The following is a 19,448-nucleotide window of genomic DNA, read 5'->3' as shown; positions in this document are numbered from 1 at the left end:
AGTGCTGCTGAAACAGAAAATAAGCTGGGTGGCCTATAAACAACAGAATTTCATCTCTCCATTTCTCAGACTGTAAGTTCAAGACAAGGATACAGGTGTACTCAAGTCCGATGAAGCCCTTCTTCCAGGTTCATGGTTGAAAGACCAAGAAGACACTACTGCCTCTTCACGTAAGGCCACTGAGCAGCAGAACCTGCCGGCACACACCTCCAATCCCAGCGCTAAGTAAGACAGGAGAACTTGGCAGGGAGGGGAGGGTTTTAAGGCAAGACTGGGCTACACAGGGAATTTGAGGTCTACTTAGAGTACAAAACAAGACCCGGTCTCAAGAAGACTAAATAAATAAATAGATAGATTAATTAATCAATTAATAGGGTGGCTGAGCCCTTCATGAAAGCTGAAGACCCAGTCACCTAAGAGCTTGGCCTTCCACAACCCTCACCTTTTAGGACGGACTGAGTCCATGGCAGTACTGGAAGGACGTCCTCAACCTGTTCCCAGGATCCTACTGCACAAGTGTTTAATGCCCAGGCAGAATAGGACTCTCTATCTGTTGCTAGACATGTGCCAACTTCAGCTGTGGTGTAGTATAAGCAACACTGTGTGGACAACCTCTCACATCCAACATGGTCTGCACTTCTGGAGTCAGTATTTTCATATACATCCCCAAGACCTCTTCAAAGGCTAGCAGTGAGCCACATGGCCACAGGCACCTCAGAGTGCCCTTACTGAACCCCTTATCTTCCATGCTTGCTAATACAATGGCAAGATGGTTTGGTGCCTCGCAGCGGCACTGAGAAAAGCAATCCCTCTCCATAGAGTCCTTGGCACTTTGTGACCGTCCACTGGAACAAGCAGCTTCCTCAGGACGCAGCACCAGGGCTGCCACTAGGCTGACGAGGACATAAGCAGCTCTGGTGTCAGTTCTCAGTCAGTCCTTACAATAGCCCTTACCAAGAGCCACGATGGAAGGACAGCTGCCAAAGCTGCCCAGCAGGCAGGGAAGAGTTCAGGCCCTTGTTGTAACCCGCGCCCCCCCCCCCCCCCGTGTGAGTGTGTGTGTGTGTGTGTGTGTGTGTGTGTGTGTGTATATATATATATATATATATATATATATATATATGCTTATGAACGGGTGCACACACACGGGAAGGCCAGAGGAAGGCAGGCGTCCTCTGTCAGTCTCCGCTGTAGGGGACGGAGGAGCCCGAGTGACTAAAGCCCTGAGAGAACATAGTGTTGTCAAGGGTACAGCCACGTGGACGACTGCATTCCTCAGCCTTCCTTCCAGGAGTGGCAAAGCCAGCAGAGGTTCAGGAGGGATGACAAAGCTTCCCTCCAGAGTCCAAGTGTGAGTGAGTGAGCAGTGTGTGCAAAGACTAACAACTACAGCTTCCTCCTCCTCCTCCCAGATGCTCATGCCTGAGACTGCTCACCAACAGAGATCTCCTCCAGAGATTATCTGTGCTGTACCTAATAACATGCTGTGGGGAGGAGAGGTGCCTTCCATCAGAGTGAGCACGTCCCCACCTGACCCCAGCTTTCCTGTACATGTGTCTGTGTGTCTGTCCTTTCTTCATTCCCAATGCCCCTAGTCAGGGTTTCCGTATCCAAGTCCGGTAGCACACGGTTCTCCAACTTATACCTCAAGACAGGCCATCTCCCCAAACCTGGAACTCCCTGGTTTTGAGCAGGCTGGTGGCCAGCAAGTGCCATCATCCCTACATGCTGCACCCCACCAGCATGTGGCCAGGCCCGGCTTTATGTGGGAGCTGGGGATCCAGACTCAGGTCCTCAGTTGCACAGCAAGTACTCTTCCCTGCTGAGGCATCTCCCCAGCCCTGCCTCTCCTACCGGCCTGAGAACTCACCTGCTCCCTGGCAGATGAGGAGACGTCAGCAGCATGCCTCCCTCTATGACCCACCTCTTTGGAAACATGACCAAGAACCTTGCTCAACGCTTTCCCAGGTAATCCTCACACAAACAGGCTGGAGACAACACACATACACACAGACAGATCTCAGCAAGGCAACTGAGACTGGGCACTAAATGGAAAGTTCTAGAGTGTGGATGTTACCCGCCCTGGACTTCCGGACTGGATCTGCAGGGCGTCATGCCCTCCCACCCACTGCCTACTTATGCCAAACGAAAAAGGACCAAGGAGGAGTGTGCCCTCAAGTTCATTCTCATGACTGGGGCGCCACCCACTGGCAGAAGCTGGAAAGGCAAAGGCTAGGCTGAGCCAGAAAAGCGAAGGCACCACTTTGAGTGTGACAATACTACCTCGTAGAACCACCCAGCACTGTTAGCAGGATTACTGGAGAATGAGGTTAATTCAGATCTCAACGCACCCATGTTCTTGTCTGACAGGCAGGAGGAGCCTCGAAGCTCAACTGCTCCACTCCTTACCTCGCATACCAAGGCCACTTCTCACCTGAATCATGGAGGCCAGGTAGGCCCCATCCTCAGGGCCACCTCCGGTGGGACAGGTCACAGAGCCTGTCCTGGGGCCCAGGGGCTAGTAGGGAAGATGATAAATGAGTAAACGAGGCGGCACACCCAGAGTTAGGTGTTCAGAACACAGACAAGGTCAGATGAGGGGACACCAGACTGAAGCCCAGATGACAAGCTGGGAGAAAGAAGGTCAGGAGGGACAGACCAGAGCATCAATGACAGCAGTCCTGAGGGAGACCCAAGGCCAGACGCAAAGTCAGGAGAGCTGGAATCAAAGGCAGACCAAGCGCCCCTGGGAGGGAGGCACAAAGGCTGGCCTCCCTTTTGAATCTTCCCTCAAGAACTCTCAGCAAGGACAGTCTCCTCAGAGAAGGAGGATGCTAACTGAAGCCCTGAAGCAGGGGGAAAACACAGACCTTCACCTATGCTGGCCCCAGGATGGACCTCAGGAGTCTTCTGGTTGCTTCTAGCCCAAAGGGAGCAGCAGTGTCCAGCCTGCAGTCCCTGCTCCCTCTGTCCCCAGCAGCCCTGTCCACGGAGGGAAAAACCCCTGCAGGTGTCTGGGAAGAGCAGCCCAGACGGGAGGAGAGCACAACAGAGGCCCTGAGGCAGGAACTCACCCAGGGCAGGCTAGGAGAAAGAGCCACAGGAAGTAAGGTCCAGAGTAGGGAGACACGGGTAGACTGGGCTTGGACTCCAGAGCTGGCGCCTGCTGCCTAGTGAATGGTGCACTCCAGTCACATCTAAAGGGACTCTGGCTACTATTCTGGGTACAGACACCACGGGAGGTGGGCAATGACCAAAAAGGCACTCTGCCAAGGGGCTGTCCCAGCAATCCCAGGGCAGGAGTGTCCCTACTGATCAGGTTGTGCAGGCCAGGATTCACCTATGGCCAGTGTCTATAGCATGAGAAAACAATATCCAAACAGAGCTTCAGATCTGGATCCTGAGGAAGAAGGGACTCATGGACCAGCTCCTCAAAGACAGCAGCAGTGACAATGTCACCACCACACCTCTTAGGAGTGAGATAAGGATCACATGACCTAAAGGGCTTCTTACTAGATGACAGCTGTTATTCCTACATTTTTTTTTTTTTTTTTTTTTGAAACAGGGCCTTGGCTGCCCTGGAACTCACTATGTAGACCAGACTGGCCTTGAACTCATGGAGATCCACCATGCCTCGCCTGAGTGCTACAATTTTTACTGGCATCATTGCCCACTTGTCCTCCCAAGTCCTCCTCTTCCTTCATCCCCAAGCCCGGGAGCTTCTCCTTCCCAAGTCCATTCTCTTGTCAAGCCTTCCGGAGATGCACACTGCTTTTTTCTCTCGAAGCTTCTCTACAGAAAGGGCAGCCTCTGAGATTGTCACATCACACCTACAGCCACCAGAGGGCACCCTGATGCACCAAGCTCCAAGGGCAGCACCTTCCTACAGAAGGCAGCCAGCTTCACAGGGTAGTCCCACTCCATCTCCTAGGCCGCCGGTACAACCACACCCAAGCTCCTGCTTTTCCACTGAGAAGGTGGCTCCCTGATCAGACTGAATGCTGTGCTGTGGTCTGAATGTCGGTGAGGCCAAATTCGTGCGTGTAAACTCTACCCACCAAAGTGACCAGGAAGTAGAGCCTCTGGGCAGTGACTGGGTCATGAGGCCTGTGAGCACAGCCTTCGAACGAGGCAAATGCTCTTCAGACAACAGAGGTCTCACACGGACTCAACCATGAGAAGACACCAACAATGATCCAGGGAGCAGGCCCTCCCCAGACAATTCGCTAGTGCGAGATCAGCTTCTGCTGCTCATGGGCTGTCCTGAGTTTATGGAGCCTATCAGGCATGGCAGGTGCCAGGACACCATAACCAGGCAAACATAGGCAAGTAACTCGGAGGCTTTCTGTGAGAAACTGCTCACGCTGCAGTAGCCTACCAAGTGTGTGACAGTATGATGCCAAAACTAGCCTTACTCCATCCAGGAACACTTACACAGCAAGACCCTGGTTCAAAAGTCTGGCACTGCCTTGAAAATCTGTTAGCCATTACCTAAGCCTTCAGCAAGTTCTGACTTACTGATGGGTCTTGCCTCCATGTGGACGGCTGCTCGCTAGCCAGGATGGTAAGTACTGAAGACTCTCTTCAAGTGTGGTAATGAAGCTTGAGGTAGAACCGCCCTTCTCTAATCAAATAGCATCCACAGCAAAAGTTTCAAGACTGAGCTCAACCGCCCAAAATTGCCATCATGCTGCTGAGTTTCTGTGACATCCAAACTCATGGTGATACAGCCCTGTTCCCAGTGTCCTCACCAGGAGAATCCCACTCATGGAGACACTCACTGGCTTTGTGCATCCACAGGGTCAACTCCTCTGCCTTAAATGTGGCCCTGAGGTGGCATCCTCAGATGCTACTTCCAACTCATTTTCTCCTGTATCACATGTACAGGCTCTTCCTCCACAGAAGTCTCTACCCCTAAGTCATCCAAGATGGCTGAATTCCACCGCTTCCAGACCCCAGTTCACTGCGATGCTGTACCCTCGTCCCACTAATGAAGACTCAGTCTTCTCCAGTTTTCCAGTTTATAGTGTCCAGATCCATCAGACAAATCACTGTGGCAGATATAGACACTGAAATACACTTCTCAGACGGCACGCACCTGAGAGCTGGACATACCCCTTGGCCCACAGGCTGCAGAATGGCTCTCACGTCAGCAGATGTAGCAGTCACACTCATCAGGGCTCCTGGGTGGCCAGGTACATGGCCAATGAAAAGCAGTTTTGTTTGTTTTGTGCAGTACTGACCATTGAACCTAGGGCCTCTCACCTTCAAAGTAAACACTCTACCACTATACTATGGCCCAGGTCTTCTTTTTCATTTGAGATGGTATGTCACAGAGTTATCTAGGCTGGCCTTGAACTCACCCCTGCTTCAACCTCACAAGTAGCTAAGATGGTAGGTAGGCCAGGGTTGTTTTAAATCTCTTTCTGAGAGCAGCAGGTCTCAACAGTGCGCTTACAGTATTTAGCAGTCCACTCAGGAAACAGATGTGTGGTCACCCAAGCCTCGCTGCCTTCAGAGAGCACAGGCAGAATGGACCTAGAATACTCATTCTTAGGAGCCCTGGGGTTCTGGGATGGTCAGGGAGTACTGGCTCCCTCTTAAAGTCACCAGCTGCCTCAGCCCTCACAGGAGAGAGGCCACCCGTGCTGTAACACTTTGGAGTTCTCCTCTCCAGCTGTCAAAGTCCCAGATGCCATTGTCCAGTAGAAGGCTGTTTCATCTACACCCTAAGTCTGCTGTCTGCTGGGGCCACTGGCTACCAGAGGTCTCTAGACCAGTGGCTCTCAATCTTCCTAATGCTGTAACCCTTTAATACAGTTTCTCATGTTGTGGTGACCCCCAATTATTCTTACATTGTGGTGATCCCCAAACCCCAATTATTTTATTTTTAAAAATAACCCAATTATTTTTGTTGCTACTTCATAACTGTAATTTTGCTACTGTTACGAACTGTAATGTTCATATCTGTTTTCCAATGGTCTTAGGCAAGCCCTGTAAAAGGTCATTGGACCCCTAAAAAGGTCAAGACCTACAGACTGAGAACTCTGCTCAAGAGCCCTGGGTGACTCGATGAGGCCTCACCAGTGGCACCTGCTGCTTCACCTGCACACCTGTGTCACAGCAATGGGACCTTCCTCAAGCCTCACAGCAGCCTCCAACCGCCCTTCTGCAGTAGCCTCAGCTGACTCTACTCCCTCAACCTGGAAGGAACTAAATCGAGTCAGGCCTGGCTCTGGACAATGCTTTGGCTGAAGGGACTGCTGTGGCTGGCTTGATCTTATCTCCAGACCAGGAAATTTCCTGCACATCAACCATCAAGCTGCTGTCTTTCTTATCATCCCATGTTCACTGGAACAAATCTTCTAAAGCCTGCCAAGAGTCCTTCCTCTACTCACAGCTTGGCTCGGCCTTAGTCTATCTCAGCTTTTGATGCTCCTTCCTCATAAAGCTTCCCCATTTCTAACGTCTGATGTCTAATGAAAGTCACTGGAAGCTGGGCGGTGGTGGCGCACCCCTTTAATCCCAGCACTCTGGAGGCAGAGGCATGCGGCTCTGAGTTCAAGGTTAGACTGGTCTACAGAGCGAGTTTCAGGACAGCAAGGACTACACAGAGAAACCCTGTCACAAAAACAAACAAACAAACAAAAAACCATGTAGGGGAATTGGTAGAGTGCTTGCCCAGCATGCATGAGGCCCTGGGGTTAGTACTCAGCACCACATACACCAGACATGGTGATACATACCTACATCCAACTAGTGCCTGGGCAGAGAGGAAGAAGACCCCCACCTCACTTAAAGGAAGTGGGTAGATATACAGGACCCCTCTGTGGGCTAATGTGAACACAGGGTCTATTCAGGACAGGGAACCCCCAGACAGGCACATTATTCTGACCTGAGGCTAGGCCTCACCTGACCACAGGCTCACCCGAAGGACCCAGCGTGGTGAGAGGGTCCTTCAGCTGTCTAGCAGCTTTATCTCTGCTGATTTCCCACCCTCCACACTGAGGCCAAAGCCAAACCTTATTCCCTGGGGCCCCAAGGAGGATTCACTGTGCCAGAGCCTCCAGATGCATACCCACAATCCCAACACTTAGAAAGGGAGGACAGGAAGATCAGAAGTTCAAAGTCAGGCCAGCAAGAGGCCTTAGCCAGTAGAGAGATGCTTGCTAACAAACCCAGTGACCTCAGTTCATTCTCTGGAACTACACAGTGAAGAAAGAGAACTCACTCCTCCAAGTTGTCCACAGTACACACTTCCCCTCACCAATAAATAACTATAAAAAATACTGAAAGTTCAAATTCATCACTGGCTACATACATGGGAAGTTCAGGCCAGCCCAGCTCTACGTAAGACCCTATTCTCAAAAACCAAAACATTACTAAAGTGAGAGTCACGTAACTCTTCCCTTTGGCTGAGTACTGATACTGAAAGGTGACTACAGAATTAGGTTCAATCATGTTGTGTCTCAAGGAATGAAGAGACCCACAGAGGGAGAGAGGGAAGGGAACCTACAGAACTGACCTAGATGAGAACAGTTCCCCATACCCTGAAACAATTACCATAGTAATAACTGACCAGAATTGCAGTATCACTCACTTGCCTAAGACCCGGGTACTGGGGCTGGAGAGATGGTTAGGAGCATGTTCTGCTTGTACAGAAGACCAGAATCCTGTTCCCAGAACTCATGTTAGGCAGCTCACAACTGCCTATGACTCCAGCTGCAGGGCCCCTGACACTTTCTTCTGCCCTCCATGGTACCCGCACTCCTGTATACACACCAAGACATAGGCACACATATATACACTTTTTAAAATTTAAAAATCTTAAACACAGCAACAAAACACCAGGGTTTCATCAGTACTGGGTGCTTTGGAGCAAGGTGGGGGGACCACTGCTCATAAATCCTCATAGCAGATATGGTTAGCAAAGAACGTGAACAGTTATCAAAATGTGCCACAGACACAGACATACGCCAGGACATTCCTGCTAAAACAACATCAATAGATTTATTCAATGCAAGTTTGCCACAGACCTTCATTTGAAGAACGGGCAATATGTATGGAGTACAGTAAACCAAGTGCAGCATGAGGAATCTGTGCCTCATTATGGCAGGCTGCACAGTCAGGCCAGCATGTCTTTTGTTCCAGCTGGCCAGCTTGGCCAGGTCAAAATACATGGTGCCTCTCTGGGTTCTCTGGCCTGAATAGACCCTGTGTTCACATCAGCTAATAGAGGGGTCCTGTGTATCTACCCACTTTTCTTTAAGTGAGGTGGGGTCTTATTCCTCTCTGCCCAGGGCACTAGCTGAGACTCACAGTCCACAGAGGCTGTGCAGACCCCCACCACCCTGGCAGGCCCACCTCTGTGCACTGCAGACCCCCACCACCCTGGCAGGCCCACCTCTGTGCACTGCAGACTCCCGCAGGCCCACCTCTGTGCACTGCAGACCCCACCACCCTGGCAGGCCCACCTCTGTGCACTGCAGACTCCCCGCAGGCCCACCTCTGTGCACTGCAGACTCCCCGCAGGCCCACCTCTGTGCACTGCAGACTCCCCGCAGGCCCATCTCTGTGCACTGCAGACTCCCACCCTCCTGGCAGGCCCATCTCTGTGCACTGCAGACTCCCCGCAGGCCCATCTCTGTGCACTGCAGACTCCGCAGCCCCCTCTGTGCCTGCAGACCATCTCCTGGCAGGCCCATCCTCTGTGCACTGCAGACTCCCCGCAGGCCCATCTCTGCACTGCAGACTCCCTGCAGGCCCACCTCTGTGCACTGCAGACTCCCTGCAGGCCCACCTCTGTGTGCTGCAGACTCTCTGCAGGCCCACCTCTGTGCACTGCAGACTCCCGCAGGCCCACCTCTGTGCTGCAGACCCCCCCCCTCCTGCAGCCCCCGCCCACCTCTGTGCACTGCAGACTCCCCGCAGGCCCATCTCTGCACCTACTACAACATGCAGCTTTCGGCGGATTATCTGTCACTGGCTAGCATCAGAAAAAATGTCAGGTCCTTCTGGCTGTCATCTGATGACAACCTACAGAGACCTGAGGTTCTAAACCCAAAGAGCCTGTCCTACAGGCCCCAAATAGCTGCAGAGACACCTCCCACTGCACAGTTCCTGAGTAGGTGACACAGTGGCCCCAGCACTATGCATAAACACAGCTGAAGCACAGAAAGCCAAGCCCTTGCCCACAAGCACCAGAATTCAGTCATGGACAGAAAGGGACTCAGGCAGCCTGTCACCCACACTTCAGTCCTTAAATATGATAGCACATCCACACAGGCATACAATATTTCTGACCACCACCAAGGAGCTAGCGGGGGTCAAGACAGGGCCCTGTGCGAGCCACAGCTCCTAGGGATCCAGCATAACTGCTTTGTCTCTGCTGATTTCCCACCCTCCACACTGAAGCCAAAGCCAAACCTTATTCCCTGACGCCCCAAGCAGGGCTCACCATGCCAGAGCCTCCAGAGACCTAGACATAGTAGGCAAGGCAAGTATGCTGCAGATCTGGCCTCTACGTGATCTACTTTCCAGACCCCCACACTGTTATGGCGCTATGGAGTCCAGAATCTTATAGGTAATCCCAGTATATAAGAACAGGGGCCCAGGCACTTACCCCATTCTGGCTATTACAGTGCCGGGTGCTGATGATGACCCCTGCCTCCTCAATCATCTTCAAAATGGTCCCTCCATGAACATTGCCAGCCACGTTGGCATCATCTGGCCGCATGATCCTACAGCAGGTAAGAGAAATGAGATAAGCCTCTTCAAGACTATGACACTACTATGACAGTGACCCCTGTCAGAGCACCAGCAGGCCGGCTGGCTCCCACAGGAAGGACAAGAACTTCCCACACATCTTGGCTCTCCCTCAATATAGTGTATCCATCAAGGCTAATCTGACAGGCATGGAAGGGCTTCACAGTCCTCTTTATAGAGGACAGAAGGCAAGCAGAGGACTTTCCCTTCCTGAGGCCACAGGTGCAGGTAGGGAGAAGCCCACCTTGTCCTCAAAGGACTGACAGCAGTAGTTTTCCCAAGACCACTAGGCAAGGAGGTGGCTGAGCTGCTGAAGTCCCTCAGAGCCTATGTGCCAGGCCACCATGGGCCAGAGCTCTGATTACAGCTGAGCTGAGTAAGCACAAGAGGCAGACTGAGCCCCAGGAGCAAATCCCAGAGCACAGGGTAGCTGCAACTGTTTTGAAAATGAGGTATAGGCTACATACAGCTTCAAGATCTCTAGACTGCCAGGTGGTGGTGGCGCATGCCTTTAATTCCAGCACTCGGGAGGCAGAGGCAGGTGGATCTCTGTGAGTTCGAGACCAGCCTGGGCTACAGAGTGAGTTCCAGGACAGGATCCAAAGCTGCACAGAGAAACTCTGTCTCGAAAAAAGGTACAAGGTAGTACCTAGGACCCCAGGTTGGGAGCTGGGAGCTGAGAGCTCTCAGGGCCAGGAGAATAGAAACAATAGCTCATTCTTCCAGAAGAGAGACTTTGTACTTCCTGTGGGCAGCTAGCCACTCAGGCTACACAAAGCCTCAGGGCTCCCAACAAGCCAGTTCGGTACTATCACAAGCTGCCCTGGCAGCACTGGCAACACCCCAGATAGCCATGTCACTAACAACATGTCCCTTCTCTAACGGGTGCACGCCTGTGTCTAAAACTGTCTGTGGCTCACTCCTGTGAGGAAGGTCCCAGACCAGCATGCTCAGGCCGAGAGCTGCCAAGCCTTCTTACAGCAAGTCAAGACTCTTAAGAGATCAGGTCTGGCCCCAGCTCTGAGCTCTGGGTATCTAGGACAAGTTGACTTAACTGGATTAATCATTCCTTTGATTCTTCACCTGTAAAACGGACAGATGTCACAGCAGTGATGCCTCAGCTGACTACAGGGAGACAGAGAGCCCGGAAACATGCCATGCTGCCCAGCCAGGTGACTGTGCACAGCTGGCACCCAGCACATGCTAAGCAGTGTGTGCCAACACTTTTGATGCCACCCACCTTCAAAGGTACTCCTTCACCAAGTAAAACGGTATATAGCGACCAATCCTGCCTCACACCAGGGTGAGAGCCACCAGGGTGGCTACACACACACCGTCATGGTAACGTGAGGTTTAGTGGTGCACAAACATGCACACAGAGTCCTAGACTAGGAAGGGAGCTTTTAGAACCTTCACTTGAGTACTTTCAGAATTAAGAGTTTTTCTCCGAAGCTCCTAAATAATCAAAGTACGAAAAATTAGTGTCTGGTCAAAATTAGCCAAAATTGGGACATCTGCATCATAGCCCCTCTCCCAAATACTCAAGGAGGGAGCATCATAGAAGAGGCAAGGGAGAGGCTGTGAGACCCAGGGGTTGAGGAAGAATGGACAAAGCAATGTCGTCCGGACATGCTGGGACTCACAGCAGCCTCAGGTGCCTGCCAGACCTGCATCACAAGATCAAGCCAGTCAACGCCGCAGCCAAGGGGAGACCTGGGCAGGGGGTGATGATCCCCAGCCCTAGCTGAAGGGGGTAGTGGCAGTTGGTGGCTGCTAAGTGAGGGAGTGAGACTTAGCAAGTTCCCCTACAAATGACTACACACACATAGCTGATATAAAGCTATTTATGCATGGACGTGTGTGCACACACAATAATTAAAGAGTTATTGGTACTTATGTGTCTCTATAAGTGTATGCCACATGTGTGCGGGTATCTCTGAAGATCAGAAGTGGGTGTCAGATCCCCTAGACTGTTATAGATGGTTGTGAGCCACCCTATGTAGGTGCTGAGAACTGAACTCGGGTCCTCTGGAAGAGCAGCCAGTGTTCTCAACTGTTACATCATTTCTCCACCCTACAACAAAGAGTTAAAAAGAATGATGGGCACAAAGCTAGATACAATGGCTCACATCTGTAATCCCAGCTCTCAGGAAGCTGGGGCAGGAGAATTAACATTAGCTCAAGGCTAGTCTGGGTAGCACAGCAAGACCTTGTCTCAGAAAGAATGAATAATAATAATGGGGACAATCTGAGTTGGAGGCGTACTGGAGAGTGACCAACCAGGAGCTTTGGTTGCCCCCGGAGAAGGGAATGTCAACTGGACGGGGATTTGGTTTCAGTTTGAAGTCACATCAGCCTAACAGCCTAACAAATAATGTCTCCTGGCATCCTTGGCCATTTCCTCCTCACTTGTGAACTGGCCAGGGCCCGGGCATTCCTGGAGCACTCTACAGATGTATTCTCAGGGTGCAGCCCACCTTCCCTGCAGTCCAGGGGGCAGATGTGAGGCAGGAGAATGCTGTTCTAAAGCAAAAGGCAGGCATCAGAATAAGTGAGAAGGACCAAGGTCGGGGAGCCATTCTTTTTTGTTGTTTTTGTTTTTGTTTTTTTGTTTTTGTTTTTCAAGACAGGGTTTCTCCGTGTAACCCTGGCTGTCCTGAAACTCACTCTGTAGACCAGGCTGGCCTTGAACTCGATCCATCTGCCTCTGCCTCCAGAGTGCTGGGATTAAAGGAATGTGCCACCACCCCAGGGGAAGGGGGAGCCATTCTTTTTTTCTTTAACTTTTTTTTTAAAGATTATTTATTATGTATACAGTGTTCTTCCTGCATGTATGCCTGCAGGCCAGAAGAGGGCACCAGATCTCACTACAGATGGTTGTGAGCCACCATGTGGTTGCTGGGAATTGAACTCAGGACCTCTGGAAGCGCAGCCAGTGCTCTTAACCTCTGAGCCATCTCTCCAGCACCACCACCACCCTGCCCCACCCTTTTTTTTTTTAAACATTTTTTAAAGGAATTATTTATTCTTATTTTATGTAAATTGGTGTTTTGCCTGTATATATGTCTGTGTGAGGGTGTCAGATTCCCCAGAACTGGAGTTACAGACAGTTGTGAGCTGCCATGTGGGTGCTAGGAATTGAACCTGGGTCCTCTGGAAGAACAGCCAGTGCTCTTAACTACTGAGCCATCTCTCCAGCCAAGGGGGAGCCATTCTTATCCACAGCCTCACACCAGGCATTCTGGCCACACCTGTCCTGACCTGACCACACCTGGCCACAAACTCCTTGGAATCTTTCTATGGTAGAACCCAGCCCAGAGCCTTGCATGGAACCCATAACCTGCGGTGAACCTAGTTTACTTCTATGCCCAAGCCCCACCTAGTAATTAGGAAAGTGGCTGTCTTTGAAATTAGACCTTCCAGGGTGTTAATTAACCCGTACTGCTTGCGGCCAGACTTTGTGAGAAATACCTGAACCAATTTAAAAACAGGGCAGATGTATTTCAGCCTATGGCTCCAGAGGTTTGAGTCCAGGGGCAGCAGGAGCCAAGGCTTAGAGGCTGAGTTGTGGCAGAGGACCACGTGGGTGGAGCAGCCAGCAGAGGCTGCTCACCTGTTACAGTGGGGATGAAATATCCTCATAGGCCCATGCTTTAGACACCTGGTCCCCAGCTGAGAGCACTAGTTTGGGAGATTCTGAGAATGGGGTGTGGAGCCTTGGCAGAAGCAGGGGTAGGCCTGGTTCCTGCCTCTCTCTCTGCTTCCTGGGCCACCATGACATGAACAGCCTCCTTTGCATGCTCCCTCCCACCACTAATAAGTGCTTGGCTTTCCCCACCAACATGGACTGAAGGAAACCAGGAGCCAGACCCAATCTTCCCTCCTGTGTGTCAAGAGCTGTGGCCTGCAAAGTGGACAGAAGACAGACCCTTCTGAGTCACACAGCCAGACCTGCTGCTCCAGATGCTCCCCCACCACACACACACACACACACACACACACACACACACACACCTATTCCAGGTCTGTATCCATCAATGAACTAACTCACTGATGAGGGCAGAGCCCTCAGGACCAGTCACTTCCCCAAAGCCCCACCTCTTGCATTAGGGACCAGGCTTTCAATACATGAGCTTTTTGGAGCTCACATCTGAAATGGGCTCTAATGCCCTTACAGGAACAGAGAATTCTGAGACACAGAGAAAAGCCACTGCAGACAGAGCAAACACCAGAGATCCCGGAAGCCAGTAGAAACTAGGAGGCAGGAAAGCTCTCCCACGGCCACTGACTCCTGGATTTGAGACCTGTCACCTCTGCTGTTCCAAGTCACTCCTGCCAGCAGTGCCACACCCCCATCCATCCTGTCCTACCCGCTTTGGACGCCTTTCCTTCCTCGCGGAGGCAACAGTGTGTGGCACTAGCGAGCCATTCAGAATGGTAGTGACCCCACCACCCATTCTGGCAGCTTGGGAAGAGAGATGACCACTGTCTCCTCCTCCTGCAACCCACTAAGACTGCGGCCAGTATCTCTAAATCCGCCTTGAAAATGTCAGTGCTAAAATTAAAACACTGCTATGTGGAAACCATGGCAACTGGGGAGGGGTGTGCCTGACTCCCTCCACTTTACAGAGAAAGCTGAAAGGACTAAAACAGAGGTGGTCCCACCAAGCACAGGTCCAAGTGGCACCCAAAGACAGACAGGAGCCTGTCGCCTGGGGTGTGGCTGGGGCTGAGCCACACTAACTCCAAGAACAGCACAGATGGGCCAGAAGCCCCCTGGGTCTCAGTAGGTGCCCAGAAAACAAGCAGAGGATGTGTGTGTTCCTAGCCACAGCCAGAGACAATACTACACACCCCATAAGAGGTCAGGGGCAGGAGAAACATCTAAACCAAGAAAGTTTTAGGGGCATTCTAGACCCCAGAGCAGAGGGGAAAGGAACCAACAATCCCCTCCCAAACTCCCAACCTCAGCTTGGGGAAGAGAAATAACCACAGACTCCATGGGTGGCCCAAGGACCACACCCACAACATCAGAGTCTGACACAGGCAGGTGGGAAACACAAGAGTCTCCGGCAATCAGCCAGGAATATGGGTTCCCACTGCAGTGGGTGTGGGGAAGAGAGGGAGCAGGGGTGAGGCTGGGACTAGAGACCCATCCACATCCCCAGAGGCTCCAAATGGGGAACATTCTGACCCCTGTCCAGAGCCAGGTCATTGGGGTTGGACTCCGGAAGCGCTCCAGCAGGCCAGAACAAGGCAAATGCAGGCCTGAACACTGCAAACATGTCCCTGACAGGTCTGCCCTTCTCCCCCATTCCCTCTGCCTTGCTAAAGCCAGCCACCAAGGTCTATTCCCTTATTTAGCCATGTCCTCCCCCTGAGGCGGGCTACCAAGGTCCAGCTATCAGAGTATCGAAGTCCAGCAATCAAGAGCCCCGTTGTGACTACCCTGATTAACATATCCAATCAAAATCAACCACCTCATCCTAACACGGGGTTTCCCTTTATAAACTCATTTGCCTACGGGTCACGCCTGTCTCCTCTCTGTCCAGAGGCAGTCCTCTGTCCCTCTGGGGCAAACATCCCTTCTCCCTTGTTTATTCCCCTTCTCCCTCATCCTCTACTTCCTGTCTTTGTCTCTATTCCCTGCCTCTGTCCCTCTGAAGCAAATAAATCTCCTCTGTGCTGAGAACTTGGTCTTGGGGTGTCTTGTGCTGACTTCTGGTCCTCTCGTTTCCTGTCTTAACTTTGAGTACCACCTAATGTCCAGGGTAAGTTGACACAGGACCAGGGTATTCCTGATGGCCTCCCTGGCTACATGAAGCTAGTCAGGCTGCCAGGCACAGGAGCCACATCCAAGTGTCCCTCAGATATTCAATCTGGCACTGGATAGAGCTGTGTGTGATGAAACCTGCTGGGCAAGGAAGCCATGAAACCAGGACTCCCCAGACTGGGACTCAGAAGGGGTCAAGAAAGACCTCATGGTGGAAGACACCTCTAGTCCTAGTATTCAGGAGGCAGAAGCAGACAGATCGCTGTGAGTTCGAGACCATCTACATAGCGAGTTCCAAGACAGCCAGAGCTACAAAGTGAGACCCTGTGTCAAAGAAAAAAAAAAAAAAAGGATAGAAGGCAATCTGGCTGTGACATCTGTCACCCACTCCATCACCAGGGCTGATGCGGCTGATGTGGCTGGTAGGTGTCCTCTTTCTCCTCACTACCTCATGTGCATCGGCCCCAAAGCCAGGCACTCAGTGCTCTTGATGGAGGAGAACGGCCTTCCCTGAATAGAGGAGGACCTGTTTTCAGTCAAGGGTATGTGAGTTCACTCCCCTGCTACAACCTCCCAACAAGCTCAGAGAAGAAGAAAAATAGCCAGGCAGTGGTGGTGCACGCCTTTGATCCCACCCAGCACTTGGGAGGCAGAGGCAGGTGGATCTCTGTGAGTTCAAGGCCAGCCTGGTCTACAGAGAAAGTTAAGGTTTCACAGAAAAACCCTGTCTCAAAAAAAAAGAGGAGGAGGAGGGGAAAAAGGAGAAAGGAGGGAGGGAGGAAGAGGAAAGAGGAAAAGATGAAAACAGGTAACGGGAGCCAGGATTTCCCAGCCTGTCAAGCCCGGCCTGGCCCAGCACCATCTCAGCAAACCACTGACCAGACCACCTGCTGGCTTCCTGAACTGCTTAATCTAAACAGGAAGAGGCTGTAGCAACCAAAGCCAGTTGTCATAGAAACTGTGTTACAGATCATTACAACAGAAGCAACTCTATGAGCCCTTTCTGGCAACTCTACCAGGAGAGCGAGCGGGGAGCAGAGGGGTCACCACTGAGCAGTATTTGGGACGACATCTGAAGGCTCTGTCCTTCCCCAGCCTTGCTCAGACAAAATGAGCCGCAGCCAGAACCTACTGCCAGCCATAGACCTGAAAGGCTGAGGACGGCTGAAGGCAGAGAGGAGCCTTCCTGGGCTGAGCCTGCATCCCACTGAAACTACGTCTGTCTCTAGCACCAGGGCCTAAGGGGCAGCTGGAAGGAGACTAGATGTCTAGCCCCCTCACCTGCCAGAGATCATGGTGACTGTCTGGGCCTCACGATCTCCTCCTACCACTCCTCAGACAGGAAAGCTCTAGAGCTACCAGCTACCCCAAGTCCCCCAGTGCCCCCACCATAACCATACTTCTCCCACCTTCCCTCTACCGGTTGGTGAAGTCAAAAGCCACAATGGCCAGAGACAAGTGCAATGCTGGTCCCCGGGGAGGTGGCCAGACCTCACATGACTTCCCAAACCACCCTCAGCAGCACTGCTTTCCATAAATCTGCAACCAGACCTGAAATGCAAACTCCAGCACACCGCCACCAGGCCATGCAGACGAGGCTGTGCCACGACCGGCGGACACATCACCTGTAGGCTACTCAGTGTCCTCCCAGGATGAGCATCTTGACTTGGCCCTGGCCTTGGGTCTGTTGTCGTCACAGGGATTGAGGCCAGAGAGTCCAGCAGGCAAAGAGCGGCAGCCAGTCCTGCATCCACAGACAGCCCCTATCAAAGAACCTGCCTCCAACTTCCACTCCTGACAGACCCAGCCCTGGAGGACTTCCTCATTTAGTAGCTACCTGATAAAAGCAGCCAAGGTAAATTATTACAGGTGCCACTGTGAGCCAACCTTCCTGAAGGAGGACAGTAACCCTATTCCCATGATCACCACAAGAACTAGGCCCTAGGGAGAGGGTGTGAAGCCCTGCCTTCCTGGACTCCCTGGCCCTGCCTGGTCTGACAGCCAAGGGCTAGTACATGCCTGGAAGCAGAGGTCAGAGGGTTCTAAACAAGGTTCCCCAACTACACCAAATATCTCCCCAGAGCGGAAACAAGGGACCAGAGCCTTCAGAGCCGGCCGCCTGGGACCAACTCTGCAGAGTCTTCAGAGCCGTCCCCACCCACACAGCCTGCCAGGAGTCCTCCCTGGGTTGCAGAACCCCGGCCTTTGATTGCCAAGGGGCACTTTATCCTGAGGAGAAATGCCTTCATTTGACGAGAGCACCATGGACAAGTCTGTGATGCCCCAGACCTGACTGTAGCCTATCCAGGCAAAGTACCATGAATGTGTCAGATCTGAGTAAGTCACATACAAGTCAGGACCACACAAGTCTCCCCCATTCTAGCCCCACGCCTTGTACACGAGTCCCCTTGGGTCAGTCCAAAATCTTCTGGCACGTGGCCAGCATGCAAGGATGGCCATTACCCCACTCCCCTCTCCTGGGCTAAGAGAAGCCTTGTTTTCAAAGGACCTGTGACCAGGTATCATGCCTACAAGCAGCAGACACCCCAAGACCCCAGACCTCCCTGGTTCTAGTCCATTTCTTACCTTCAACAGAGGAAAGGACACGAAAGCATCCCAGGACCCCATGGTTAGACACCACAGTTCTGACCACCCAGCTATCAAAGTCTCAACATACTTCTACCACCGGGGAACCCCCAGCTCCCCCCAGTTCCTAACTCACTGTTTGACCTTCTCCCTGAGGCAGACCTCGGTGACTCCCTTTCTGCAGACCTGGAGAGACAAGGCTCGCTGCAGTAGGAGCATGTTCTCTGTCTCTGCTCCCTCCAGAAGCCGAAGCCAAAAGCAAGTGAGGGAACAGCCCTGGCACCCAATGCTATGCCCTTTGGACTTGCCTCCCTCACTCCAGGTAGACATTGTTCCTTCCCTAAGCAACCCCAGCTTCTCCCAGGCCTGGCCCCAGCACCAGCTCTATCAGACACACTACCCACCCCAAGAGGTAAGGCACCTCCACAGTAATGGTGGCTGAGCCATAACAGGATGACGGGCCCATGGTTCAGCCACATGAGTGAATAATTCCAAAATGAACAGTCAGAGCTGATGCTTCTACCTACTAAGTTAACCAGAAGTCACCTAACTGACAAAACCAGATGTCTGGGGCATTCACAGCAACAGCACTCACGCACCAAAAAGTGGAAACAACCCTCATGTCCATCACTCCTGCTAAGTCCATAAATGGAACATCATTTGACCATAAAGAGGATTGGCGGGGAGATGGAGAGATGACTCAGAGGACTTGGGTTTGCATTCTCAACACCCACATAGAAAGCCAGGCTCAGTGGTGGTGTCATCCCAGGGCTGGCAGGTACAGGCAGGAGGACCACAAGACATTTCCAGAGCAAGCCAGTCTAGCCAAATCAAGAAGTTCTGGTTGAGTGTAGATACTGTCCAATAAAACAACAACAAACCAGTGGGGAGTTGCTGTGGGACGTTCTCTATGCTCTGAATGTGTTGCTCTGATTGGTTAATCAATAAAGTGCTGATTGGCCAGTAGCCAGGCAGGAAGTATAGGCGGGACAAACAGAGAAGAGAATTGTTAAGAAGAGAAAGGCTGAGGGAGGAGTCGTTGCCAGCCACACAATGAGAAGCGTGATGTAAAGTACCCATAAGCCACGAACCATGTGGCAACTTACAGATTAATAGAAATGGGTTAATTTAAGATGTAAGAACTAGCTAGCAAGAAGCCTGTCACAGTCATACAATTTATAAGTAATATAAGTCTCTGTGTGTTTGCTTGGGTCCAAGCGGCTGCGGGACTGGTGGGTGAGAGAGATTTGTCAGGCAGGACCAGGAAAACTCCAGCTACAGAGGGTTATGGAGGAAAACACCTAACAGGGACTCTGAGCTCCAC

General features: G+C 51.9%; 1 protein-coding gene across 3 annotated transcripts in view; it reads right to left on the bottom strand.

The window, feature by feature from the left end:
• Window positions 1-19,448, bottom strand: part of Acot7 (acyl-CoA thioesterase 7) — a 95,905-nt gene that overhangs the window by 54,768 nt on the left and 21,689 nt on the right. For all 3 annotated transcript variants that reach the window (XR_005090968.1, XM_037203233.1, XM_028883087.2), the window contains exon 2: window positions 9,623-9,740. Coding sequence is in view for 2 of the 3 variants with exons in the window: in XM_028883087.2 (XP_028738920.1) it covers window positions 9,623-9,740 (118 nt within the window). In the remaining variant the exon portion in view is untranslated. The remainder of the gene's footprint in view (window positions 1-9,622; window positions 9,741-19,448) is intronic.

This window comes from Peromyscus leucopus, chromosome 2 (assembly GCF_004664715.2).
Source record: "Peromyscus leucopus breed LL Stock chromosome 2, UCI_PerLeu_2.1, whole genome shotgun sequence".
In the NCBI taxonomy this organism is placed as follows: Eukaryota; Metazoa; Chordata; class Mammalia; order Rodentia; family Cricetidae; genus Peromyscus; species Peromyscus leucopus.
This window is presented reverse-complemented; position numbering and strand designations above follow the sequence as displayed.